The sequence below is a fragment of the Cydia pomonella genome, chromosome 2 (genome assembly GCF_033807575.1).
Source record: "Cydia pomonella isolate Wapato2018A chromosome 2, ilCydPomo1, whole genome shotgun sequence".
NCBI lineage: Eukaryota > Metazoa > Arthropoda > Insecta > Lepidoptera > Tortricidae > Cydia > Cydia pomonella.
In genome coordinates, this window is record NC_084704.1 from 23,237,161 (window position 1) to 23,265,063 (window position 27,903).

At 39.7% G+C, this 27,903-nt stretch overlaps 1 protein-coding gene across 1 annotated transcript in view; it reads right to left on the minus strand.

The window, feature by feature from the left end:
* Positions 1-331: 331 nt before the first annotated feature.
* LOC133534660 (protein argonaute-2-like) overlaps positions 332-27,903 on the minus strand; it is a 39,456-nt gene continuing 11,884 nt past the window's right edge. The window contains exons 9-23 of the mRNA XM_061873867.1: positions 18,365-18,504; positions 16,245-16,414; positions 13,827-13,920; positions 12,989-13,093; positions 12,703-12,830; positions 11,903-12,020; positions 9,588-9,755; positions 8,904-9,011; positions 8,289-8,408; positions 7,434-7,523; positions 7,204-7,332; positions 6,510-6,619; positions 5,933-6,026; positions 2,297-2,499; positions 332-875 (exon numbers count right to left, since the gene is read on the minus strand). Of these exons, the coding sequence (XP_061729851.1) occupies positions 779-875; positions 2,297-2,499; positions 5,933-6,026; positions 6,510-6,619; positions 7,204-7,332; positions 7,434-7,523; positions 8,289-8,408; positions 8,904-9,011; positions 9,588-9,755; positions 11,903-12,020; positions 12,703-12,830; positions 12,989-13,093; positions 13,827-13,920; positions 16,245-16,414; positions 18,365-18,504 (1,874 nt within the window). The 3' untranslated portion in view covers positions 332-778. The remainder of the gene's footprint in view (positions 876-2,296; positions 2,500-5,932; positions 6,027-6,509; positions 6,620-7,203; positions 7,333-7,433; positions 7,524-8,288; positions 8,409-8,903; positions 9,012-9,587; positions 9,756-11,902; positions 12,021-12,702; positions 12,831-12,988; positions 13,094-13,826; positions 13,921-16,244; positions 16,415-18,364; positions 18,505-27,903) is intronic.

The window sequence follows — 27,903 nt, forward strand, 5'->3', positions numbered from 1 at the left end:
GTCACAAAAAAATTGCCTTCAAAATCGCGATAGATTTGACATGAAACATATTTGTTAAATTTACAGTTTTATTTCAAAGTGTTTGGTCGTAGTCTCGTAGAAAAATTATTGTATGCAACGTTGTTTAACTAAGTCAAAAAATACTCGTGGCGTCTTTATTAACAATTTTCGGCTTCGCCTCAAATTGTTACTCACGCCACTCGCCTTTTTTGACCTCTCTTAAACAACGGTTGCATAAAATACTATTTACTTTTAGAAACAATTTAAAAATTATAGGTACAAGTAAAACAGTCATGCTAGAATATGTTCTACTCGATTAAAATTAACACAATATACTTGATAAAATATATTCGTCATTAAATACAATCGTTATACATTTAAGAAAAGGACGACAGTCTTGACTCGATCCGAATATCATCGATATCAGATGCCAAAATGCAAGGGTTAATTACTCTGTAGTATAGAAAATATTATTGTATACATTATCTGATTATATGCGTTTTCTAAGGCTGTGTAAAGGACACTTAAAGATATTTTCATGATTCAATCATCAATTATGATTGATACATTTCGGCAAACCAGTTTTACTATATACTTATGTATTCACAGTTTTCCCAATGAAGGCGGATACCCACCGCGGCGCACGGCTACACAACACACGTTCTACTTCTCTCCTCGCTAATCCACATATGATCTTTACATTATTCGTGAGTACTAACGTGACTCAAATTGGTGCGTAGCATGCGCCGCAGTGTTGACAAGTTCGACCTTTTTCGGTCTAAACAAAGAACATGCGACTGTAGGACAGCATCTTGTCCAGCACACGCAGGCGGCGCGGCTCGCGCTCCAGACGAGCGTTGTCGAACTTCTCTTCACTGTAATGTGAACAAAACAATTAATAACGCTTTTATCACATTCATACGTTCTGGCATCGGTATCAATCAAACAAGAGGCACAATTGTTTCCTAGATTTTTGACCGAGCAGTACTATTAGTTATTCTGTGACCGCGCGTCAGCGAAGGTCTCCATTTCATCTTGGGCAAAAATGCTTTCGTAAGTCCGAATGTTCTCCTGTACAGGTGGCAATTCTCAACAGATTCTCGGGAAATGTGAACAGGTTCGATAATTAAATAATATAATGTTATTGACGTTTCTGTTTTTGGAAAATCTTCAATAATACCGGAGCCATGCATTTATTCAGTTTAAAGTTATACTTGGAAGGTCTACAGCTTACAGCTACTAGTATATCTCTTTTACAGTCAATAACTATTCGGCGGTAGTAATCAGGCACGGATAACACAGGTAGTACGTGAGCTGCTCCACCTCGTTGTGCTTCAAGTTGCCGTCGTTGCACACGACGTAGTAGCGAAGGTAGTTCATACTCACTAGGTGAGCGAGCGAGCTCGCAGGCAGGCGAGGTGCGCGTAGTACGTGGGCGTGGGGTAGGACACGGAGTGCATGCAGTGCGAATACAGATGGCACAGGTAGTACGTGAGCTGCTCCACCTCGTCGTGCTTCAAGTTACCGTCGTTGCACACGACGTAGTAGCGAAGGTAGTTCATACTCACTAGGTGAGCGAGCGAGCTCGCAGGCAGGCGAGGTGCGCGTAGTACGTGGGCGTGGGGTAGGACACGGAGTGCATGCAGTGCGAATACAGATGGCACAGGTAGTACGTGAGCTGCTCCACCTCGTCGTGCTTCAAGTTGCCGTCGTTGCACACGACGTAGTAGCGAAGGTAGTTCATACTCACTAGGTGAGCGAGCGAGCTCGCAGGCAGGCGAGGTGCGCGTAGTACGTGGGCGTGGGGTAGGACACGGAGTGCATGCAGTGCGAATACAGATGGCACAGGTAGTACGTGAGCTGCTCCACCTCGTCGTGCTTCAAGTTACCGTCGTTGCGCACGACGTAGTAGTGAAGGTAGTTCATACTCACTAGGTGAGCTCGCGAGCTCGCAGGCAGGCGAGGTGCGCGTAGTACGTGGGCGTAGGGTAGGACACGGAGCGTATGCAGCGCGAATACAGATGGCACAGGTAGTACGTGAGCTGCTCCACCTCGTCGTGCTTCAATTTGCCGTCGTTGCACACGACGTAGTAGTGAAGGTAGTTCATACTCACTAGGTGAGCTCGCGAGCTCGCAGGCAAGCGAGGTGCGCGTAGTACGTGGGCGTGGGGTAGGACACGGAGCGCATGCAGCGCGAATACAGATGGCACAGGTAGTACGTGAGCTGCTCCACCTCGTCATGCTTCAAGTTGCCGTCGTCGCACACGACGTAGTAGTGAAAGTAGTTCATACTCACTAGGTGAGCGAGCGAGCTCGCAAGCAGGCGAGGTGCGCGTAGTACGTGGGCGTGGGGTAGGACACGGAGCGCATGCAGCGCGAGTACAGATGGCACAGGTAGTACGTGAGCTGCTCCACCTCGTCGTGCTTCAAGTTGCCGTCGTTGCACACGGCGTGGTAGCGCGTGGGACGCGCGGTGCCTTTGATGGCTTGATGCGATACCTGAAGCAAGACTCGAATAGTTGCGACACTGATGTTCTTTAATGATTACTTCTACTGGGAAAAACGTCAGGTTTTGAGTAGAATAAAGTGCGACATTTTTTTGTACCGTTTGGTAACCAAAATTTCGTAACCAGCTTGGAATGGGAATCAAGATTCCCTTCGGCCGCGTATATAACCGGAGTTATGTAACCAGTTACATAAAAATAAAAAATGATCCTCATAGGATACTGGTATCTAAGTAATAGGATTTTTACCTTTACTGATACCTGTATGATTGTTCGTAACTAGTATCCAGTAAGGAATAAGGAATAACTCTTATGAAACCATGAGTGATCCGGACCCATGCTTTACCTATATTATTTTTTTGTAATTGAAGACATGGTGTGGAATAAGTGACGAATTTCGTGGTGAGAAAAGAGTGAAAAGTACCAGGGCAACAGAAAGTATTAGGAGTTAGTCTACGCTTAGCTCATTATATTTGAGTTGCTAAGTTATGCCTGTTTCACACGAGGGCAGAGCAGTGGGGCAGAATAGTATGCAGCACAAGCTGAGACAGAACAGTACTATACTATTCTGTCTCAGTTTGTGCGTTCAGGTTGTAGCAGTACCGTACTGCCTACTGTTCTGCCCTCGTGTGAAACTGGCATTACTTGCAATAAAATATATTCTTCGATATTGCGTCTTCAAGAACCTCAACTTAATACCGCAAACACGATATCACGTCCTCAATAACTCGAACGTAATGCCGCGGACGCGATATGTTGAGTGCCATGATATCAAAAGAGGTTGATAATACCATACCTATCTATCTTTCAAGCAGTTACCTACGAGGAATATAAAGTACTTTCTCGTAATCATTAGGAAGTTTTCCTAGGTTGTAACTCGGTTACGTGAAAGGAAAAAAATATATCACTTTGATACCAATATCCTATGAGGATCATTTTTTCTTCTTAGGTAGGTTACAAAACTCCGGTTACATACGCGGCCGAAGGGTCAAGATTCCCAGTTTGTAACCAATTGTTACTAGACTAGAAGCAGCAAGTAAAAAAATTATCTAACAAATGTTCGATCTCGTGTGGTAATTTTGAATTTCGTCTTTAGTATCGTTTGGTAACTTAAATTAGTAAACAGCTTCGAAACGGGAAAAAATCCCAATCGGTAACTGGCTACAAAATGGGACTTAATATTACCGATTCGTAACCACGATTTGTAACCAGCTTCGAAACGGGGAAAAAATCCCAATCGGTAACCGGCTACAAAATGGGAATTTACCATTACCGATTCTTAACCACGGTTGGTGACCAAAGACTAAAAAACCAATAAGCTAACACTGTTTCAAAGTCTTTTCCGTAGCGTTCTTGAGTACAAATGCAAATGTATTACTCTTTACATTTCAATAATATTGAGAAAGTTCAGAAAAGATGTCTCACAAGCTTCTTTATTACGCCAGGATTACCGCGAACGACTACGCGCATTCAATGTCTACTCCCTTGAATCACGTCGACTTCTTCATGACATACTATTATTTCTTCCCAAATTCTCCACTCCCCACTAATTCAGTCCCCCGCTATACCATTCCTTGTTACATTTAAGACGAAACAGGAGCTGAGCCCGTACACAAATTTGAGATTTTTAGGCGAGTATCGCCGTCGCGCTGACAGGGGCGGCGAGAGACTATCCCTGTGTGTGTGGTGCGCGCACACAGACGCGTGCGCTATTTGCGCTTGGGCTTCACGTGACGCGATGCCGGGCCGAAAATTATGAATAGTACATTTTACCATAATGTGTACACTATACTTATTCGAATAAACGCTTTCTACTCTTCTCTAAATAAAGAGTCGAATGCTATTAAATCAACGACAAATATCGGCACCAACCCTTTTCCTGGTATATAAAATAAAACGAGTCATTAATAAAACCTATATCAAACATATTGTCAATTTATTTACTATATATTTCAGATACTTTAACAAAAACTGATAAGGTCAGTGCATGGAAAAGTATATAATATAAAGACTCGGAAGAATCTCTCAGAAGAAAAATCATTTTAATTAATAGTAAAAATTTCGAGCGAGAGAGCGGATCACCGAGTACTGAGACACTACTAGTAGCTGCTGTTACAGGACTCAAGACCTATGTCAGTTTCTGTTACAAGTGTGCCAACCTACACATGTAATTTACAATATTTTTATAAAACGCTTGTTCGATATAAAATTGTAACACAGTACTTTTATAAAACGCAAATTGTAAAAAACGGAGCAAGTGTTGCCAGTAAACGCCCGTAAACTTGTAACTTGTAACTTTATAAAATTGGGCCCTGGTATCTAAGCATAGTCATATTGATATTTTGAACTTTTAACATTTTAGAGATGCGCAAGTTTCTAACATTGCGGACCTCTATGATTATCATGGCAGCTCAGGGTACCAAACGGAATGTATGCGTATTGTACGTAATATATTGCTCGCGTCCCGATAGATAATTGGCAAAAAATGTTAATAATGATTTGGAGAAACCAGACCTGGCCATTTTCTGCAATAAAACATCACAGTCGATCCTATCGAAAGCCTTTTGGAAATCTAAATATATTACATTCACTTGCTTTTTTTATAGTCATATTGATATTTTTAACTTTTATCATTTTAGAGATGCGCAAGTTTCTAACATTGCGGACCTCTATGATTATCATGGCAGCTCAGGGTACCAAACGGAATGTATGCGGTTTTTAATTTTATTCATCAAACCCATACGTGTGGGGTATCTCTATGGATAGGTCTTCAAAAATAATATTTAGGTTCCTAATATCATTTTTTTCTTAACTGAATAGTTTGCGCGAGAGACACTTCCAAAGTGAAAAAATGTGTGCCCCCCCCCGCCCTGTAACTTCTAAAATAACAGAATGAAAAATCTAAAAAAATATATGATATACATTACCATGCAAACTTCCACCGAAAATTGGTTTGAACGAGATTTAGTAAGTTTTTTTAATACGTCATAAATGGTACGGAACCCTTCATGGGCGAGTCCGACTCGCACTTGGCCGCTTTTACCAAGCCAAACTCCATTCGGGCATTGGCCCGAAGTGACGGAGTACTTTTCGGATTTAGCCGTATTGTACATAATATATTGCTCGCGTCCCGATAGATAATTGGCAAAAACTGTTAATAATGATTTAGAGAAACCAGACCTGGCCATTTTCTGCAATAAAACATCACAGTCGATCCTATCGAAAGCCTTTTGGAAATCTAAATATATTACATTCACTTGCTTTTTTTCGTCTTTGGAGCCTTTTTTTATAATCTCAATATGTCTTTTTCAAATTCTACTTTTTTATAATAGATGGCTCATTTTCTATCCATTTATCTAAATTTTGTTATAATATTCAACATGTGTCACGTACCCAATTATTTGTATTTGATGTAATAAATAACTTACCAAGTAAAAGTCCAGTTCAGTGGCATGGACAATGTGTTTATCCACCACGGTTCCAGGCTCCACATTTTTCGGATTATTTTCACCCGTAAACAATCTGAAAAATACATCTATAAGAAACAAAGAGACAATTTAATTAGCTGCGTAAATATTTATGATTATTAAATTATTTTAGAATTAAACAATTATGTTTGTGAATTTGAGAGAGCCTAATGGCAAAACCAACACCAAACAGTCTGCCATTACCGTCAGTTTTATATGTCGATTCGAGGCAAATCCCAAAATCGATGGTTCAATAATACGTCATCGCATAACTCTGGCGATTAGTAAGTTTTATTTTATGGTTGACCGTGATATGAGTTTCACAGTGTATACTGATTCGTGTTATGCTCAATTAAAAATTAAATACTTTTACTAGATTTCGCCTCAAACATATCCACATGTAACTAAAGGATAAATAGGGATTTACGCCTAGAATACTAAAGCCGCCCGCAGTGAACAGTGGACAATGCCAGGCCTATAATATAACGAAACACTTCGTCGCTCTAGCCAGGCAGATAACGAAATGTCGATTAGTGACCTGGTGTGGTGCCGCTTCTGCACCAGCAGGAACAACACCTCCGGCTTGGCCGCGGGCCCGGCCATCCGCTGGTACGCCTTGTGCACGGCCAGCAGCTCGCTGTTCATCACCTGGCCCACAACAAACTAATGTTTCGACATTCTGCGACGGAAAACCATTCAACTATATTTTATTGCTATTTTTAGTTAGATCAAAGAGAATTTGAAATATAGGTGGATTGTCAAAGAAAACTTTGTAGTACTATTAGATGGCGCCACTTTTTGATATTTGACAAATTTTACAAATATCATTAAAGAAGTTTTAATCATGTTTTGAAAGATGGAAGTAAATTTACGTGGCTACAAAATTTTCTTTGATAATATTTCAAATTATCTTTGGTTAGATTAAGGTTACTTCGTTGTGCTAATAAAGACATTCGTTCTTCTTCTTCTTATTCAAATGTACAGTAAAGATAAAAATATAAAGATAGTTTATTATTCAAGTTGGCATATTACAATGTGCACTGCACTACTTCCAGCTAGAAGCGAAATAGTTAATTTGAGTGTATCTCGCATTGAGTTTACCAAGACAAGTACCTACAATTGTCCAAACACGAGCTTATTATCACAATATTAAGCTAAGATATATAATATATACTTGCCCCCGACTTGGGACTATGTGTATAGCCTAACTAGAAAGATTTATGTGTGTGTACCTGAGCAAATTGTCCCTCGGACACGCCGTCACGGAATACATATATTTTTGTCGGCAAAAATCCGTTGCGTTGCTTGTAAATAGTCAGATGTTCGACCATCATATCCTCGAACTCGACGATCATTTCTTTCTGTAAAAGAAAAATAAATATGCTAGATATGGTAAAATGTTCAGAAATTAAACTATAAGTACTTACTTTAAAAATATTTGGAATGATATTTATAAAATTACCTTAGGAGTTTGAATACTCAATCCGATATTGTACATGAAGCATTTTGGATCGATGGACGCTGTTACCGCAGCAATGCTTGGCACCGAGGTCTAAAAAGTAATAAAACGTTATAAGTACTTTTCTTCGTGAGTATGAGTTGAGGTGGTGGGTGGTGCCTTCATTTCATTAATCGCAACGAGGAACCCAGTCTTGAGACCCCCGTATCGTAATTAATGACAACCGCCAAACTGGTACGTTTTGCCCGAACATATAAAATTACACATTAGCCGCGAAAATGTTTATAAGCAGCATGCGTTGAGCAGACTATGTTTAGTTTTTATAAATGTTACCACCTTGTGGAATGAAAAGCTCGTCACACGAACCCGCTGCCAAAAAGCTGGTCCCGTACAAACGAAACTCTGCTCTCATTTTAAAACTATACGCTTACATTACATTAAACTTGACAAGAGCATTTAGCTACAACTCGAATTGCTGTAAAAAGTTACACAAGGAAAATAGAGCGAGTAGCAGTTTTGTATGTAAAACTTCTACTCGCTCTAATTCCTTGGTATTATAATTTCTAGTAACGAAAACTAGCTCATGACAAATTTCATGTTATTAAGTTAATATACTGTCGTCTTAAAATGAGAGCGTAACATCGATCGTACGCAGGCGGCATTGTCGCGTGACCCTTAAATATATCTTTAAGACAGTTGCAGGGGCTTCTGTGCTGCCCCTACAGATCATGCACGCTCTCTATAATTTTTGCCTTACTTGCCGCTGACAAATTACGTATCGCTTTTATGACATTAATATACAGCTCAATATTACCAGCTTAAATAAGTTGACGCCCTTATAATGAAAAGTGTACAAACCTGATCCGGAGATGGATGGGTAACGTCAGCGCCCACCACCATCACCCTGCCGTCTCTGAGGCAGTTGGGCACGCTTCTGTTGTCCAGGGCTTGATTTATACCCATCAACTTGGAATTAACCTAAACATACATGCATATATTATTAATCAACTTAAAATATTTGGGGAAAGTGATTTCTAGAAATCTTGATTTCAACAATAACCTCAGTAAATAATCGAATGTTATCTCATTCGGCAAAATATGTTTTTAATAACTATTAATATCTGAGGTATTAACTGGAAATATTTATTACATTGCGTGGGTAGGTTAACTCAAGTTTCATTCACGACAGGCAATTCGATCAGTTTATAACAGCTACAGCTTTTGCAATGTTCATGAACATACACAAATAACGCTTCTGTATTGGAAGCAGATTATTCTGCAGGATATTAATCATAATGTTGTGGAAAACAGGGGAGCAATAAGCGATGACGTCGGGCCTTGACATAAACTTTTAGTCTAATATTTGGAAGACGTTCTGTCATATGTCAACTAATGAGGCCTCTAGCCGCCGGACGAGCTTAACATCCATTCACATAGCCAAGTGTGAGTTTAAGCTTTCAGTAGACAGCTTACCTTAAGCAGGATATTACGCGCGGTCTGCGGATTCATGCGTTTGGAGGCCGTCTGTTCCTTTATGCACTGGGTCAGGATGCCCACGTCGCGCTCCGCCATTTGCTTCACCTATGGAGTATACAGCAAAATAACTTTTTGTGCGCCAAAAGCGAGTATATCCGCAAAATGTGGGACCTGCAAACTATCGGTTGCCTTCATGGATTTATACTATCAATGGTTTTTATTATTTTCACTGTATGAATGTCAATAGACGGGTCCACACTGGCCGGTTTATACGCGAGGAAATTGCCTCGCGCGTATGTTCGCTCTGTGTGGACCCGGCTAACAACGTGTTTGAGCCGCTGATGCCAAAGCAAAAATGTTATGACACATTTTTTTTCACATTGCATTAACATCCATCTTTTTTATTTAAAATTTTAGTTCAATTATACATCAGGAAAGAGATTTCACAAGAATTAATTACAGGCAAACACCTGAGATAGACTAGACATGCAGAGGCTAAATCTTTTCAACATTGGGGCATAAGAAATAAATAAAAGCTAATACAAAACATTAAATAAAGCGGCTACCTTTATTACCTCACAATTATTATAAACAATAATGCTCTTTCATGAAACTGTGAAATTTTAGTTAGTAGAAATTTATTAGCAATAATTAAGGAGTCAAGTATCATAACCAACAAACCCTATGGTAGTAGTCGTGTCCCCTGGTGGGCACAATGATGAACAGGAACTTGACTTGGTCATCCAAGCACTTCAATAACGCATTTCGCAGCTCTTGCATTCTCATATTGAAGGCTTTGACCGATGGCTCCGACACGGTCATGCCCATTTGACGTCCGCAACTCATCATCTGAAAATTAAAGTAAATGATGCACATTCAATGACTACCATAAAATATAAATTCGTATAGATTAGATTAAAATAATTTATCTTGTAATTAACTATTAATAAACCACCAAAAACATTTTCGTGTAAAATGTTGCCAATCACACGGGCGTAAAGTGAAAAATGTATTTACTATTCATTACTTTTTTTTTGTCATAGGTTCCTACAATAGTTCATGTAACAAGACGGTCAAGCCACATATTTTGACTAACGTGTAGAGTTTTTTGAAGTTAGGGCTTGTATAGTTAGAAGCTTGGCTCTACATGAGATCTGATAACTTTTTGACAGTGCGAGCCTTATGGTTTCGTCTTGGCAACATTTTACGTGAAAATGTTTTTGGTAGGATTTCACTTGTTTTTGTAAGTTGCTTATCTTTCATCCCCTAATTTAAAGGGTGGGGGGTGATTTACTAAAAATCCCGAAATACTTCTTTTATTACAAGGAGTCCCTATATAAATTTTCAGACGTCTAGCATCAAAATTTGCGGAAGTCTCCTACAAACTTTCATCCCCTAAATTAAGGGGTTGGGGGGTGAAAGTTCCAAGTTTTAGAATTTTTGTTGTTGTTTGCATACTAATACTAGCGTATACGCATACAGCTTTCTAGGACTTCAGGAAGTACCCTACGAGTTTTAATGATCATGGTGTGGCACTGTCCGTGCCGATCACTGATCATCAGTGAGTGAGTGACTGAGTGAGTCAGTGACGAAATCAGGGATTTTTAGATATCAATAAAATCTAAAGTGTAGGAGCTCTGTATTGAAACTTTCTATGTTTAATAAGTCTACTAGGATTAATTATATTTATAAGAATTTTGTTTATCAGACCTGCTCTCATGAGTTGCGTTCTCGCGCGCGACTTCATACATCTTGCGCGACTTCAAGTATGGACTCGCGCCCGAGAACGCAACTCATGCTAGACAGTCTGGTATAATCCAAAGCTAAGTTATGAGGGTTCATAAAAACGATGCGAAACAGATCTAGATTATTGCCCTAATCGCCACATAACCGTTTTAACTCAAACTTAATTTTTTCAAAAAAAATAGTAAATATGATGAGCTACAACCACTTGGGGTACAATGTCCTAATACTGATACAAATTACCTCCAATTAAATTTAAATCCTAATTAAATAAATAAATATTACAGGACACTATTACACAAATTGACTAAGGCCCAAAATAAGCTCATTAAGGCTTGTGTTGTGAATACTTAGACAACGATATATATCATTTATAAATATTTATAAATACTTAAATACACAGATAACACCCATGACTCAGGAACAAATATCTGTGTTCATCACACAAATAAATGCCCTTACCGGGATTTGAACCCGGGACCATCGACTTCATAGGCAGGGTCACTACCCACTAGGCCAGACCGGTCGTCGCATTAAATGTAATAGAGTTGCTTTTGTTTTGTTTCGTTCGATTTTAGAACAACACAAATCGAACTCTATTTTCTAATACCATTGATTCAATATCGATTGTCAATTTTCCTTGTATGGTGGGCAACTAGAGATTAAATTATTTATTTGTCTGGATTATTATTAATTTATTATACTTAAAATAGTAATCTCGTGACTAAATCTACACATAACTACAATCCACATCCCTGTAAATATAGGAATTCAAGTGATTACGATCGCATTTATGTTATAGATTTATTGTAGAGGTGTAAAGTTTAAGAAAAAGTCGTGCCACCGAGATTAACAGCCGAACTAAATGGCGTTATACAGTGCCATATGTTTTACGGTAGCTTAAGTGTCTAACGTAGCCAGAGCCGGTAGCCAGAGTTAGCATAATGTACCGGGCTGTACAGCGACTTAAACTTCAGCTATTTAAATCAAGCCACGAATTTTTCTTAGCTTTACATCTCTATTGATCCTTCGGGCCGATTTCGACCATGGCGACCACTTCGACTGCTAGTTAGCTCGGCGCTCATGCGCCCGAAGGTGGCTGACGTAGCCGATCTTCGAGGTGACCCCCGTGCACATTGAGGGCACGTGAGGACACCAGCTACGTAGTGGTATTGAATGGACGCAGGCTGGCGTGTTTTCAGTTCGTCGCGTTTAGCGTCGATGTCAGCTTTACGTTACAATTACATACTTACCAGTGAGATGATATTGGCGGGGTCTAACTGGGTCCTCGGGTCAGGCTCGATCATAATGAAGCCCCAGTTTTGCAGAGCCTCGGGCTTCAGCAACCTGTTGGCTTGCCACGAGCCATTTCTAGAAAACAAGACAACATCGAGTAAAAATTGGTCTTCAAAACGACGCATACTTAAACATTTTAGTTAGATTGAAATCCCTTTACCGTAACAATTAATGTTATTATTGGGAGTCTTTAATGGGGAATATTACGCAAAAATCTGCGTAGGAGACACCACCAGCACCAACAGAGGGCCTACCGCGAAACACGAAAATCGAAATTACGTTATCTGCCTCTCTATTACTCTTGCATATTCGAAAGATAGAGTGGCAGATAACGAAATTTCGATTTTCGGGTTTCGCGGCAGGCCCTCTCTAAACAAACCGCCTTGATGCATCAATGTCATGTTTATTCGTAACAAATTATCTGTAAAAACTTGTCAAAAACTGTTTAAGGCGCATTATGTATAAGTTACTCTATGGTTTACGATAAGATCTAGTGCTGCACTTTCGCGGCAGTACTTTGCAGTACCAAGTATCTACAGCTTTGTACCTCGATACCGTGGGTCAACTTCCGTTTTCGTCGAGACCAGCTTGAGTTATTTTTGTTGATGAATTTGGTGTATTATTAATTTCGCTTCGATTTGGGAAAAGCTCAGGTTATAGAAACGGCAGAAATTTAAATTAAAATGAAACATTTTGCCTAACAAACTAACTAACAAACCAAAGCTATATTAAACTTGTAATAAATAAGGACAAGTACCTAGGCTCGACGCTGCCACTGCCGGTCTCCAGCCTGGGTGGAGCCAGGACTTTCGCGTCAACTGGGAAAAACTTATCGGAAATCTCCAAACCAAACTGTTTGAAATCCTTATTGCGCGAATAGTCCATCTGAAAAAAAAAACTTTACATATATAATCTTTTTTTTATTCGATCTTATCTTAACTAGAAAAGGGGTGGTTAGTCTATCTCGCGCACAAAATACTATCGCGCCGCTCTCGTGCTAAGCCTAGTGGTCCTTCTTTCCTTAATAAAAATGAAATACTCACATCCTTGATGACCTCCTCGATCTTGCGCTTGCGCTCGTCAGGGGGCGTGGCGGCCTGCCGCACCATCGTCGACAGCTGGATCTCATTCAGCTGTCGGTTGCGGGCCTGCACCAACATGTTTATTATCACACACGTCTCGCAACGGTTCATGTGCGGACACTCACATACAGCATGTCTGGCATAGCTGTTTTATGTCAACTTTGCATCAGGTCATAATGGTCTTGTGGTGGATCGAATGATTGAACGGAATCACACACACAGGTAAAAACAGTGTGGTACTTAAAAAATCTAATTTCAATTTATATTTTATGTCAATAAAATATTTCAAGACTTGTAAAATAATGCCAAACACAGACCACATACATCGCAGAAAAACGAATCTGAAAGCGCAATGAATTATATACATACTTAAACATAGTACACACTCATTATCTAATCTCCATATAGCCCTTATGATAGCCGACCTCCGGTAGGAGATGGCACTGGAAGAAGAAAAATGATATAGGTACTACATCAGAAGCGCTTCGAGAGTGTACCATAGAAACAAAATTGAAAGTTGGTCTTCAGGAACGTACAGGTTTTACTCATGCCTCTAGCTGACATCTATATACTGTACAGTCAAGTGCAAAAATACGAGTATGTATCGAAAAAATCGTCTCAAAAATATGGTACTACGCTCTTATTAACCGCCTTCATTACACTGGAATAAGATGCTATGGGATATATTTTTGAGTAAGATGTGTAGACCCATATGTTTACACTTGACTGTACATATTTATTTTTTACTGTCTCTAGGATATCGGATGTTCGCAGTGTTCGCACTAAACTTATTACTTACCTGTCCATATGCAACTTCCAGGAGCTCCATGGGGTAGTTTATGTTTTTATCCTTTGGGCCAACCGACACGCAGTTTAAATTGGGAAAGCGCAGCCTATAAGGATAAGCATAAAGGTTAATCTAAAATAACAAAATAGTTTTAATGGCACACTTTTAACAATTTAGAATCACTGCAATCCGTTTAAACCGATTTTGGCCAGTTTGGTAAATCCAATACCTATAGTAGGTACTGCGCTCTGTGCTCAACTGTAGTAAAGCCAAATGTAAATTCAAGGTCCTAGTATTTAAGTTGAGCAACTGTTATAGCAACAAATATGTATGTGTCAGTTGAACGCGATGGGGATGTGTACGGTGCATACCACCTATAAATATGTTTCTGGCAAAAAAAAATATATTTTTGGTACAACCTATTATCGCTGACTGTACTCTTCTTTCCACAGACAACTAAAAGTCATCGAGACAACCCTAAAAGCCCCAACACACATTTAAGTTGCGTTGTTTTATCACCATTTTCCCATGGCCACCAGCTCGATGATACCATAGTATTGCATTGTCACCCAACTTACATATGTATGCAAAATTTCAGCTCAATCGAAAACCGGGAAGTGGGTCAAATTTAGCAAAATACAAAAGCACGTATACTTAATAGACATATATTACTGTTCCATCAGACTACAACATATAGCCAAAAGAGGTGGAAAAACTTAGCAAATATCACCTACTAAGAACAGAAGTAATGAGATTATGGAAAATGCCTACCATAGTTATCCCGATAGTAATAGGAGCCACAGGTATTGTAGCCAAAAACATACACAGATATATAGACAAATTAGATGCACAAATAAACATAGGTACATATTATACAAAAGCAAGCAGCTCCGATGCTCCTCTTCCCTAAGTGTCTCAGGGCGGGACATCGACTAGATACCGACTTTTATAGTGTCGTGAAAAGAGAACCCTTAAAAATTATATTAAATAGTACAATCTTTAAACAGTTTAAACTAATAACAATAATCATATAACATTTTATTATACTTAAAGAGATAGTAGGTACGAGTATGATGAGTGTGCACCACGCCACGTGACAGTGTACCATTGGTTATGAATGTTGAATGTTATGATTTCTTCTCTTCTATGAATTCAGCTATTCAATAGTATGTTTTTTAGGGTTCCGTACAAAAAGGTCCAAAAGGAACCCTTATGGTGCGAGTCTGTCCGTCCGTCTGTCACAACGCTAAATATCTCGAGAACCACTTAAGCTATCGATTTGAAATTTGGAATAATTATGAACAACGCTAACCCAGACACATTGAAAGTATTCTTTTGATATTTTACATTTAATAACTATGGGGAATGCCCAATATGAAGAGGGGGCAACATTTCAAAGTCTAGTGACTAGGTCAAGTGGGGTATCATTTGAAAGAGCTCAAATTGACCATTCCAAAACAATTTTTTATAATTTTGTAGTAGTGGAAAAAATATATCTATAGAGGAAAATGTAAAAAAAATACCATTATCTCTGAAGTTTACTGAAGAAAACTTCAATTGCTGGGCTAATTTGCGCCATGCATCGGTCGGGTCGGGTCGGTCGGATAACCAAAACAGCGTGTGCCTATATTGCACCAAACCTGAGTTCCACTAGGTACTGCCAGGGTTCAGCATCAGCTCTATCCTGGATACTGCCCTTCCATGTGCTCATTAAGACGAGTCAGATGACCAAAGCAGCGTGTGCCTATGCTGCACCAAACCTGAGTTCTAGTAAGTACTACCATAGTTCATCAGGAGGATGAGTAGTATATATTACTACTCAAAACTTATAAAAGTTCAGTCTTGCAAACCTTTAATCCCTTGGACACCTTTTATAAAATTACGATATTAATTCTTGTTAATTGCTAATTATTGATCACGTCACGTTTTTAATTTTCATTAACAATTTATTTAATTTTTAATGTTTTTGAAGCAATTGATGTTAATGCAAATTAATGTTAATTGCAATTAATAATTAATTTCCCTTAATTTTTAATGGTTAATTTTAATTAACCTTTTTAATGGGTAATTTTAATTAACGTTCAGCCAACACTGCGCTACATCCTACAGAAGGTATGCATTGAAGGGTTAATCGACTGACCAATGGAATGTATGCCCCTCCCCCTCCCCCAGGCCATCGGTCATATTAACTGGGAAGCTTTTTAGTCTTTAATCGACTGACCTGTATCCCTTCTCCATGGCGAAGTACTCGGCGACAGTGAAGATCTTAGTCTTGCCGCCGCCGATGTCCATGGGGAAGGTCTGCCTGTTGGGCGAGTATAGGCACGAGAGGCCATCGGCAATGAACTCGCGTTTCTGCCGGCCGGCCCACGCGTCCCCGTCGATGTACGCGACCACATGGACAATACATCCCGACTACTGTTAACTGACCTGTATCCCTTTTCCTTGGCGAAGTATTCGGCGACAGTGACGATCTTAGTCTTGCCGCCGCCGATGTCCATGGGGAACTTCAGCCTGCTAGGAGAGTCCGAGAGGCCGTTGGCGATGAACTCGCGTTTCTGCCCGCCGGCCGACGTGTCTCCGCCGATATACGCGACTACCTGCATGATATATCCAGAGTAAGGGTATAGTTTTTACGCCGCCTTTATAGTGAACAGCAATAAAACTCGTTACAATAGCATTTTTACTTTCAAAAGGTATTAAATTTTTCTCCAATATGCTCGGAAATGTTCACCTCATTGTGGCAAAAATAGTACCAGAAGTTCTTCGTTATGATCAAACTCCATTAAAAAAAAATCAAACCATTATTGTCGTGTTTTAGCGGACGGGAAAGTTATTATTATTACTGTATTGTTTTTTACTTTTTAAAAACATGTATCCACTAAGACAAACGCAAACAGCCAATTAATATAGCCGCAGGCTGCGTCTACACGACCCGGTCAGCGTCATTTCAAGCTATAGAATGGAGTCGTGTCGTGTAAGACCGTCGTGTAAGTTCGTGCGAATATTGCTTAATAAAATCAAAGACTATATAACTTTTATATTTTTTTAAGGATATCATGCGTGCAAATACAGCTGATATTGCACAATTATATTGAATAAGCGAATATTGAATGGTAGTGAATGGCAAAATATTTGTGCCTTTAACTTTGAAAAAAATAATTAAAGAGGGAAATTGTTTTTGACGACTGACGTTTTTGATGTGAAGATTCGATTTGAGTGCTGGTTCATGTTTAAGTTATGATTATTTTACCTGGTTTCCTCGCATGTTTGGAGAAAAGCACTATATATGCCTCGGCAGGAACAGCAATTCGTGGATTCGTCTTTTTTGTGAAAATCGAAACTCATCCACGAATTGCCCTTTCCCGGTACGATAAACCGTTTTACCGCCAAAGACGTCCACAGACGCGCACGGTTACCGTTTAATATCGATCTTCATGCATTCCAATAGAGTGCATTCACTATGGAGTGTTATACAAAATATGGTTTTGGTGAAAGCCATCCAATTATACCCGGGGATTCCCCATTACGCTTGCTGACCGTTTTTTGTCATGTTTGCTCATTGCTACAAACAGTTTTTATTTAAGTAGAGAAAGAAAAATAAAGACTATAAAACGTTTATATTATAGAAATATAATTCGACCCCATTCCCCAATACGCTTTGCTGACCGTTTTTTGTCATGATTGCTCATTGCTGCAAACAGTTTTTATTTAAGTAGAGAAAGAAAAATAAAGTCTACAAAACGTTTATATTATAGAAATATAATTCGACCCCCATTCCCCATTACGCTTGCTGACCGTTTTTTGTCATGTTTGCTCATTGCTGCAAACAGTATTTATTTAAGTAGAGAAAGAAAAATTAAGTCTATAAAACGTGTAATCGCTGTATAACTTTGTGGTAACTTAATTGTCAAACATCAACTTTTGACGAGGTGTTACCGCATAATGTAACGAGCCATACAGCGCCATTATATATTAGCTATAAAATTCAAATCACGGATTTGTCTCCAGAAATTATACATCTTTGATATAAATGAATCTTTGCTGCTTAATTTTCCCAAACATTTCATTATGAGTATTTATTTATTTATTTATTTGTTTAACCTTTATTGCACAAACAATTACTTAGCGTACAAATGGCGTACTTAATGCCAAAAAGCATTCTATAGCAGTCAACCAATAGGCTAAACATTTATAACTTACAAGAACAAATTTAATCGTGACCTACAAAAACATTGTTAAACATAACTTACTACTTATATAATATACAAAAGATAAACTAATACAGACATTCTCAAAGTGTGCTCCGCGGAGGCTAAAAGCCTCTGTGGGGGCTCCGCTAGAATACTTGTAATAACAAGAAAAAAACAGTACATCTATAGTACGTCTGGTCGAGTGACGAATGAAAATTGTTAACTAAGGCTCCGTCAAATATTTCGTTTTCCAAAAGGGTCCCAGCACCAAAAAAGTTTGAGAACCGCACAACTAATACATATTACTGTATGCATATACACGATGGAGTAACTTTAAAATCCTTGAGTTTTAATAACCTTGAGTCCTTTGACAAAGGCCTGGAAGGAAGCCACGGCTCTGCTTCGCTGGTTTTCCACTTTATCGTTGGTGTTAAGCCTGAAGTCGTTGATCAGAGCCTGCACGAGGGGCTGCGCTCGAGGGAATCCTTTGTGAGCGACTGTAAACAGCAATACAAAATAATGCTTTAGGCAATTTGTACGGGTAACTACGGACTACGGAACCCTACACTGAGCATGGCCCGACATGCTCTTGGCCGGTTTTTATTTTTACACTTTGTTGGCATGGTTTATTTATATATACATGCCAAATTGCACCTTTCTAGCACTAACGATCACGGAGCACAAAGCCGCTGACCAACAGACGGACATGGCGAAACCATGAGGGTTCCTTGTTGACTTCGGAACCCTAAAATGATTTGACAACCCCCATTCACCGTCACAAGAATTAAAGCAAGAAATATTACTTTTCTAATCCGCGAGAAAATAACGTGTTAGTCAATCAGTGCTAACCCGTTATACTTACTTGAGTATTTTTTTTTTAAGGTTAGCACTGTTTGACTAGCACGTTATTTTCTCGCGGATTAGCAAAGTAATATTTCTTGCTTTAATTAGCATGGACTTCCGCAAAGTAACGCCTGATTCTATTAATTATGTCACAAGAATCGTCAATATTGTAGATGACATTAAATATTATTTATACAGTACATATGGGGCTACTTTATAGCACTAGTGCGAGAAGTAGCATATTACGTTACTGTGTCGAACATTTAAAGGGCCATATGTACTGTAAAACGTTGTACGATACATGTGCGAATAGGTAATTCGCAACTCGTGTCGATTTAAAACACTCCCTTCGGTCGTGTTTTAATTTATCGCCACTCGTTTCGAATTTCCTATTTTTCGCACTTGTATCGTAATGTACTATTCTATTTTAATTATTTGCGTATGAACACTGCAAACTGCAACCCTGCTGCTATTTATGGTCTCAAACGTAAATTTAAAGCATAAATAAAGCATTTTGAGTCCTTGGGAAAAGATTAAATGGCGCCATTAACTAAGAAGTACCTGGGCGACCGAGCTTTGCTCGGTTATAACTATTTATTGTAATATGGTGGTGTATAGGTGACAATCTTAACTACATTTTTTTACTAAATTAAACTTGTCTAAAACAATAAAAATTAAAAAATTATATATAAGCTTGAACATATAAAAAAAAAAGTAAGACCCCGGACGGGATTCGAACCCGTAACACTGATTGTTTCTTGCCGCCCGCGTCTTAACCCGCTGGACCAGACGGACAGTGGCCTGCAACACGAAATTAGCGACCATATTCGGCCTCGAAAGAAAAACGCATGAAAACTCGAAAACACGCGTTTTCCCAAACATAAGACTAATCTAGATCGATTGTTTACCCCCAAAAACCCCCATATACCAAATTTCAGCGAAATCGTTAGAGCCGTTTCCGAGATCCCTGAAATAAATATATATATATACAAGAATTGCTCGTTTAAAGGTATAAGATATGCCTAATATGATTTCATTCTGATTTAAATGTACTTTTGCGGCCAGGAAAGTCTACGTTTACATGTTATAAATAGCAGTAGGTGATTGTATGTGTAAAATGAAAAAAATAGTAAAGAGGCGCGAGAGGAAGGCGGTATTGCATGGAGGTTTTCCGTCTTTCTTTATTCTTCCTTTATTGCACCATGATAATTACAAGATGGTATTTACAATTTTACATGCGAAAGAGTAAGTATCTCATGGACCCAGAATGGGTATGGCAATTTTATAATCGCTCGAGAATTTTATAATCAAGGCTCGCAGCTTGTCTGTTATGTTTATTCAGTAATATGCGTATACACCTTTCCTGCATTTCAAACAAGTCGTGTGCATCGGTACTATTACCCCACACACCATATCGCAGCCAAGAATGTGCATAAGCATAGTACGCATAAAGTGCTGCAGCAAAGTTCGAATTTTTACGAAGTGTGAATAATGCAAACTGGAATCGGGATAATTTTGTTTTAATATCTAAAATATGTTCTTTCCAATTCAAATTGCTATCGATAGTAACACCTAAGAGTTTAAAATTGTTTACTTCTTCTATTTGTTTGTTGTTTAGCATTAGTTTTAGTTGTAAAGGCGTTCTTTGGTAACGATAAAATTAGATTAATTTTGTTTTAACAGGATTTATGCTAAGATTATGGTCATTCATCCAAAGGTTTATTTTATTGAAGGTTTGGGCTAATGTTGCGTTAAAATCGTCATTGCTATTGGATTCAAAGAGGAGGGATACATCGTCTGCTAATAGGGTACATTTAACGTCAATCTCTTTCGGAAGGTCGTTTATATACGAGGGCTGCTATTTATATATCCGGAAACTGGGATTACAATCTTCTTAAATAGTATATTTGACCTCCATGGTAAAATTTGAACTTTTTTAAGTACTGGCCGGTATATTTTTTCTTTCTTATTAACGCTAGTGTTTTGTTTTTAACGGGTTTAAAATGTCATCTCGCTGCAAGAATGGAACTCGCACGTGAAAATATTCGTGCTATGATTTATTATGATTTTCGGCGTGGTTTAACGCAACAAAAGTGCATAGATCAACTAACTTCTACTTTTGGTGATGAAGCTCCATCTAAAACTACTGTGTATCACTGGTTTAGTGAGTTCAATCGTGGACGTAGTATGCTTACGGACGAAGTTAAGGCAGGTCGCCCGAAATCGGTCGTTGTACCACAAAATATTGAGGCTGTGCGAAAACTTATAATGGACGACCGACATGTTAGACCGACCGCTAGATAGAGGCGACTCTGGGTATTTCTATGACTAGCATTAATATCATATTACATGATCAATTTAGTTGTAAAAAAATCTCATTTACTCCGATACAAATAGACAGCGCGCGCGCTTTAGGTATTGACAGCCTCTTAATAGCATATTACATGATCATTTAGCTGTAAAAAAAAATGTTCGCGTTGGATACCGCACAACTTAACTAAGGAGCAAAAAGATGCTCGCGTCGAATGGTGCAATAAAATGTTAAAATAGTACATTACGATACAAGTGCGAAAAATAGGAAATTCGAAACGAGTGGCGATAAATTAAAACACGACCGAAGGGAGTGTTTTAAATCGACACGAGTTGCGAATTACCTATTCGCACATGTATCGTACAACGTTTTACAGTACATATGGCCCTTTAAATGTTCGACACAGTAACATAATATGCTACTTATCGCACTAGTGCTATAAAGTAGCCCCATATGTACTGTAAAAATATAACCGTGGCGACTCAAAGGCCGTTTATAACATCTATACAGGTGACGAATCCTGGATCTATGCATACGATCCCAAAACGAAGCAACAATCAACGGTATGGGTGTTTCAAAATGAGCCGAACCCTACGAAAGTTACTCGTGCAAAAAGTACATTGAAACAAATGGTGGCCTGCTTCTTCGGTATTAATGGCCATGTTGCTACAGTGCCACTAGAAAACCGTAAAACGGTTAATTCAGATTGGTACACGACCATTTGCTTACCGGAAGTATTTGAACAAATTCGTAAAACTAACCAGCGACGAAGAATCATTCTTCATCATGACAATGCCAGCTGTCATTCGTCACGCGAAACAACTCTATTTTTGGAAGGTCAAAATGTGGAATTAACGGGTCATCCGCCGTACAGCCCTGACTTGGCACCCAATGATTTTTATTTATTTTCCAATATAAAAAATAAATTACGCGGTCAACGATTTTCGACCGCTGAAGATGCTGTCGACGCATTCAAACAACACGTTATGGAGGTACCTCAGGCGGAGTGGCAGAAGTGCTTCAAAAATTGGTTAACACGAATGCAAAAGTGCATAGATCATCAAGGGGAATACTTTGAAAAACAATAAAACCATTTTCAGCCGTGTACGTTTGTTTGTTTTTTTTGATTCCGGATATATAAGTAGCAACCCTCGTATAGTAAGAAAAGCAGGCAGCCCAGTACGCTTCCCTGAGGGATAGATCCGCTTACTTCCTTGATATCAGAGCGGACAGATTGCAGACAAGCAGAGAAGGAGTTGAGATACTCGATCTGCACAAGCTGCGCGCGGTTATCGAGCTATGACTTAAACCAGTCGAAAACGATGACCCTAATACCTGATCCGTATAGTTTTTGTAGTAAAACTTTGTGAGAAACTTTATCATATGCCTTGGTAACCTACTAGATAGTAGGTCTAGTAGGAGCCCTACTGCAATGCGTTTTTTATTGATAGCGTCCATGATTTCTTGCGTGTACTTGCTTACTGCATGGGCGGTAGATCGATTTTTCCTAAATCCATATTGATCGTTATGTAGTACAACATTTTTTTCTAAGAAAAACATCAATTTCTCAAAAATCTTTGATAGAGTGGCAGTAGTGTTGTTAGCCTATAGTTGTTAACGTCGAGAGCATTACCTTTTTTGTGTACCGGTTTAATTACTGATTATTATTATTATATCTCCTTGGATTTCACGGGCCTATAAATCCCGGTCTTTTGATAGGCTTGCATGGGGATATAGATCCAACACGTAGAGGCCTCTTGGAGAGCTTTAATGTCATGTAGAACGCCTGCTGGAACCCGTTCACGGGCGCAACAATAGACACCAATGAACCGGTCGCAACAGGCATTGGGACTATTGTAGTAAAGTGAACAGTATAACGGTCTATGGATTGAAGTTTGGGAGGACAATGAGACTGGGTTATTGCAAAGACGTCCGGACACCTGCCATAACAATGTTTTCACTAGTTATCGAGGCAGGCGGTGACTCGCCGCCCACTAGATGGGCCCCTGAAAATGCCGTCCTGAAGACGACCAGGAGCAACACCGGTGTGAGCGGCTCAGGGGTGTCGAGAGGTGTACGCCGCTTTCTACCCAGTGGCTGATAACAGCCACTGTGCCAACTCGCGTCTTATGCAAGTTTTCACTTCCACCCCTGGAGCATTTAGCTCTAACGACTCCTCTCTGGACGGCCAATGAAGGCAAGCCAGAGCTGAGAGTCGTGCGTCCCCTTGGGGTCCACTCCGACCGACGAAGACACGCCGGAGACGGAGACCCTGACCGACTCTCGGGAGTACTCGGGTCCGTGGGGTCGTTACTCCCCAACAGCTCGCCACAAGCTGCCCTGCGGTTTTATTATTATTATTATTGGAGTTTGTGGGCCTTTGAGTGCCACGTCAACCAGGCATTGATCTATTGTGACAGCCCTTTAAAGTTCATTACTGATGCCCGTTGAATCCAGGAAATTCGAGATTCTTTGGGCCGTAATGTTCTGTACCTCATAGGGTTGCAATACGTGCCCTCCTAAGTGGGTACTTCTTTTTGGCATTAGTGGTCCACAGGAACAGAGAATGTGCATTGCAGTCTCCTAGGACTCATGGCAGAACCTGCATGTCGCATCTTGATTCTTTCCAATTTGAAACATGTGTTTGTTCAACTTACAGTGTCCAGTCAATATTCTGGTCACCGCGCAGGCTTTGTGTCTTTTGAGCCCTAGAAGCTCCCTAGCAGTTTTGCTGTTGAACCCTTTGATTAGAGCTTTCGAGTGTTCTTGTCCTTTTACGAACTTCCACCAATCGTTTGCCCTTATTTTTTCTAATTTGCTGAGCAGAGAATATGCATCCCGTTTTGTGATTCCACAGAACGGTTCTGGGCCGACCACGGGTGTGTCTGCGCCCTTTCTAGCAAGTTCGTCCGCTTCTTCGTTTCCTTTAATGTCGGAGTGCCCTGGTACCCATCTAAGTATGACTTTGTTGGAGTTAGCCAGTGCATTTAGGTTTGTTTTACAGTTCTGGACTAATTTTGAGTTTGACTCGAGGGATTCTAGTGCCAGCAGAGCAGCCTGGCTGTCTGAGTTGATGTAGATATGTTGGTGTCTTAGGTTTTTATCCAGGTTAATCTCCGCACATATTTGTTGATGGCGTAGACTTCTGCCTGGAAGATTGAGGCCTGTGTGCCCATGCTGACGCTGGCTCTGAGCTTAGGTCTCTCACCATAGATCCCACATCCTATATCAATGCCTTTCTTGGAACCATTAGTGTACCAAATATGGCCTCCCTCTTCGACGTACATTTGGTCGTTAGTCCATTTGTCTCTAGGAGGTATTTCTATTGTGTACAGTTTAGTAAAATGACAATTAAGTGTGCGTGTAATCAGTGGGCATGCTAAGGGTTCTCTTTGCAAAAACCCAGGCCTTTAGTTTGGTTAATGCTTGAGAGCGCCATTTTGGCCTGTTTAGCGTGCATATTCTGTAGACGCACTGCTTAGCCTCTTTTTGCACCTGCAAGTGGAGTGGTATAATGTCCAACAGTGCGTTTAGGGCCGCCCCCGGTGTCGAGGAGAAGGCGCCTGTTGCTGTTAAACAAGCCGTGCGTTGCAGGCTGTTTAGAGTTTCTATTGCCGTCTTTTGGTTGGTTTTGTTACACCAGACTGCGGAGGCCATAGCAATTTTGGGCCTCATGCCCCATCTTGCTCCTGCCATTCGACAGCATGACCACATGGCCATTTTCGCTTTTGTATAATATTTCTCAGGTGAGGGTTCCAAGTTAACTTTTGGTCGAAAGTGACTTTTGGTGAAAGTACTTGACCTCGTCTGAGAATGGTATTGTTTGTCCATTAAGTCTTGGTTCTGTGAGTTTTTCGAGCTTTCGTTTCCTTGTGAACGGTACTATTACAGTCTTGTTCGGATGAATGGACAAGTCATTTTCTCTACACCATTTGAATATTGTGTTGAGAGCTCCTAGCATTAGGTTGGATATCGTGTGGAGGCAAGGGCCATTGATAATGACTACATGGTCATCTACATATCCTTGTGTGTCTTGGCCTGACATAATTGCAAGAAGTTGGTCCACTGCTAGGGTCCAACATTTAATTTATTAATTACTGATAGCTTTAGCTGCTGTGGAAAGCACCCTTCATTAAATGATTTATTAATTAACATACACAGCGGAAATGCTAACTGCCACTGATGGCACAAAATCTTAGTAAAGTTGACGGAATTTCATCTACCCCAGCCTATGTGTTTTCTTAAGTTCACGTATAATTTTAAATACCTCGTTCTCCGTTACCGGAGACAAGTACAAAGACTTACTTAGTGGGTATTTTACGGGGCGGCCCCGAGTGTTTGTAGAGTTACCGTCCTGAGTTTCATTAAAGATAGAGGTAAATAAACCGGCCAAGAGCATGTCGGGCCACGCTCAGTGTAGGGTTCCGTAGTTACTCTTCCGTCACAATAAGCTAAACTGGAGCTTAAAGTATAGTAAATTGTTAACCAAGGGATGAAACGGTACCTTTCACGCGAGTTAAACAAATAGGCAAATTTGCATAATCAGTACCTAATTAAAGTAAACCTTTTTACTATGAAGGGGAAACTTTTTGCGATAACTCAAAAACAGCTAAACTGATCATGTCCGCTATAGTTTTCATTTAATGTCTTTCTTAAGCTCTACTTCCACGATTTTTTTCATATTTTTTGGACCTATGGTTCAAAAGTTAGAGGGGGGGGGGGGCACATTTTTATTTTCTTTCGGAGCGATTATCTCCGAATATATTCACTTTATCAAAAAATGTTTGTTAAAGACCCCTATCAGTTTTGAAAGACCTTTCCAACGATACCCCACACTGTAGGGTTGAAGAAAAAAAAAAATCACCCCCACTTTACGTGTAGGGGAGGTACCCTCAAAAAAAAATTAAATTTTCAGATTTTATTGTACGACTTTGTCGGTTTTATTGATTTATATATCCATGCCGAATTTCAGCTTTCCAGCACTAACGACCACGAAGCAAAGCCTCGGAAAGACAGACAGACAGACGGACGGACGGACGGACGGACGGACGGACGGACGGACGGACGGACGGACGGACGGACGGACGGACGGACGGACGGACGGACGGACGGACAGACAGACAGACAGACAGACAGACAGACAGACAGACAGACAGACAGACAGACAGACAGACAGACAGACAGACAGACAGACAGACAGACAGACAGACAGACAGACAGACAGACAGACAGACAGACAGACAGACAGACAGACAGACAGACAGACAGACAGACAGACAGACAGACAGACAGACAGACAGACAGACAGACATTCTATGTATTTAATACGTTTGCGTATGTTTTATAGTGTGTTTTAAGGGCTTTAAATTTGATTGACTAGCATGAATCCTTAATAGTATTTTGTGTAAGCACGATATTTTTAAACCTTTTGTGAGCCACAAATTTTTCGGTTTATTTTTAACTATGATCCGTTTTATAGGAATGTTTTTGTTTAATAAGTGTTTTAGTATATCATGAAGTGCATTGAAATTGTCATTTACGTCGTCAATATTAACTAGTCACTGGTGAAAGTAACACTAGTGGCTCCGTGAGCTGTAGACCTCGCGATAAGATCGATAAGCTTAAAATAGTTATTTGTGGAACAAGAGAGGAAAGTTTGTTTTTCTTGAGAGTGTTGATTTCTAGTCCTGAGTAAGCGAAAAATTATAATATTGAATCACGAGCGAAGCGAGTGATTCTAGGTTAGAATCTTGAGCGTAGCGAGGGACTCAAAAACACGAGTTGTAAAATAATTTTGGTCTCGTGTGACACATACAAATTTTCACCTCAGTAGTGAGAACATATTAAAGGTTAAAAAATACAACATCAAGTAAAGTTAACCACATTTATTTACATTCATGAATGAAAAGCATCATCATTATGACGAAAGCTTGTCTCACTCCCTGGAATGAGGAAAGTCGCACTTTCGTCACTCCTAGGCTTGTTCGAGCTGCTGAGGTGAAAATGTAAAAACATAAAATACTTGCTTCGTTGAGCCATTTTCACAGCGTACTTACAATGGTCCTAAGTGCCATAGACCGTAATGGCACTAACGAAACGACAGAAAAATTCTATGTAGCCACTGAACCTGCTTACAAAATGTCACGAGATTCAGTTTAGAATTGCGACCAGCAGAGGGGAACATCCGGACATACGAAAGCAAATTGCCCGAGTCAAAACGTAGACCTTCGCTAACGCTTCGGTCAATAACCGGCGAAGGAAGCTGTTATGTTTAAGCAATGAAACACCGATTTGGACTGACATTACATTTATTAGGCGAATATGTCGGTACTGGTAGCTTTCCGAGCTACCTACAAATCTACCATACATAACATTGTCCTCCTCTAAATTAACCAAAACGTTTCTTAAAATATAACAATAATGGTTCATCATAGATGAGACATGACTTATAAGATAGCTGTTATTGTTGTTGTAATTGTTAGTTAAGTGTCACACGAGTATTTATAGCATTATGGAAATAGTCTACATTATGAAATAAAGGGCATATTTATTACGTCACAGGTCTAATATGCATGTTTGTGACTAACTATTAGCAATTAAATCAGACAAATATAAAAATGTACTAACTTTAAAAGCTACAAACAATATGGTCTTTATTAGTATACACATAAGGCGTAATGGCAAAGGGACGAATAATTTCGACTAATAACCTACATTTGTTTAAATCTTTCTAAACAACGGA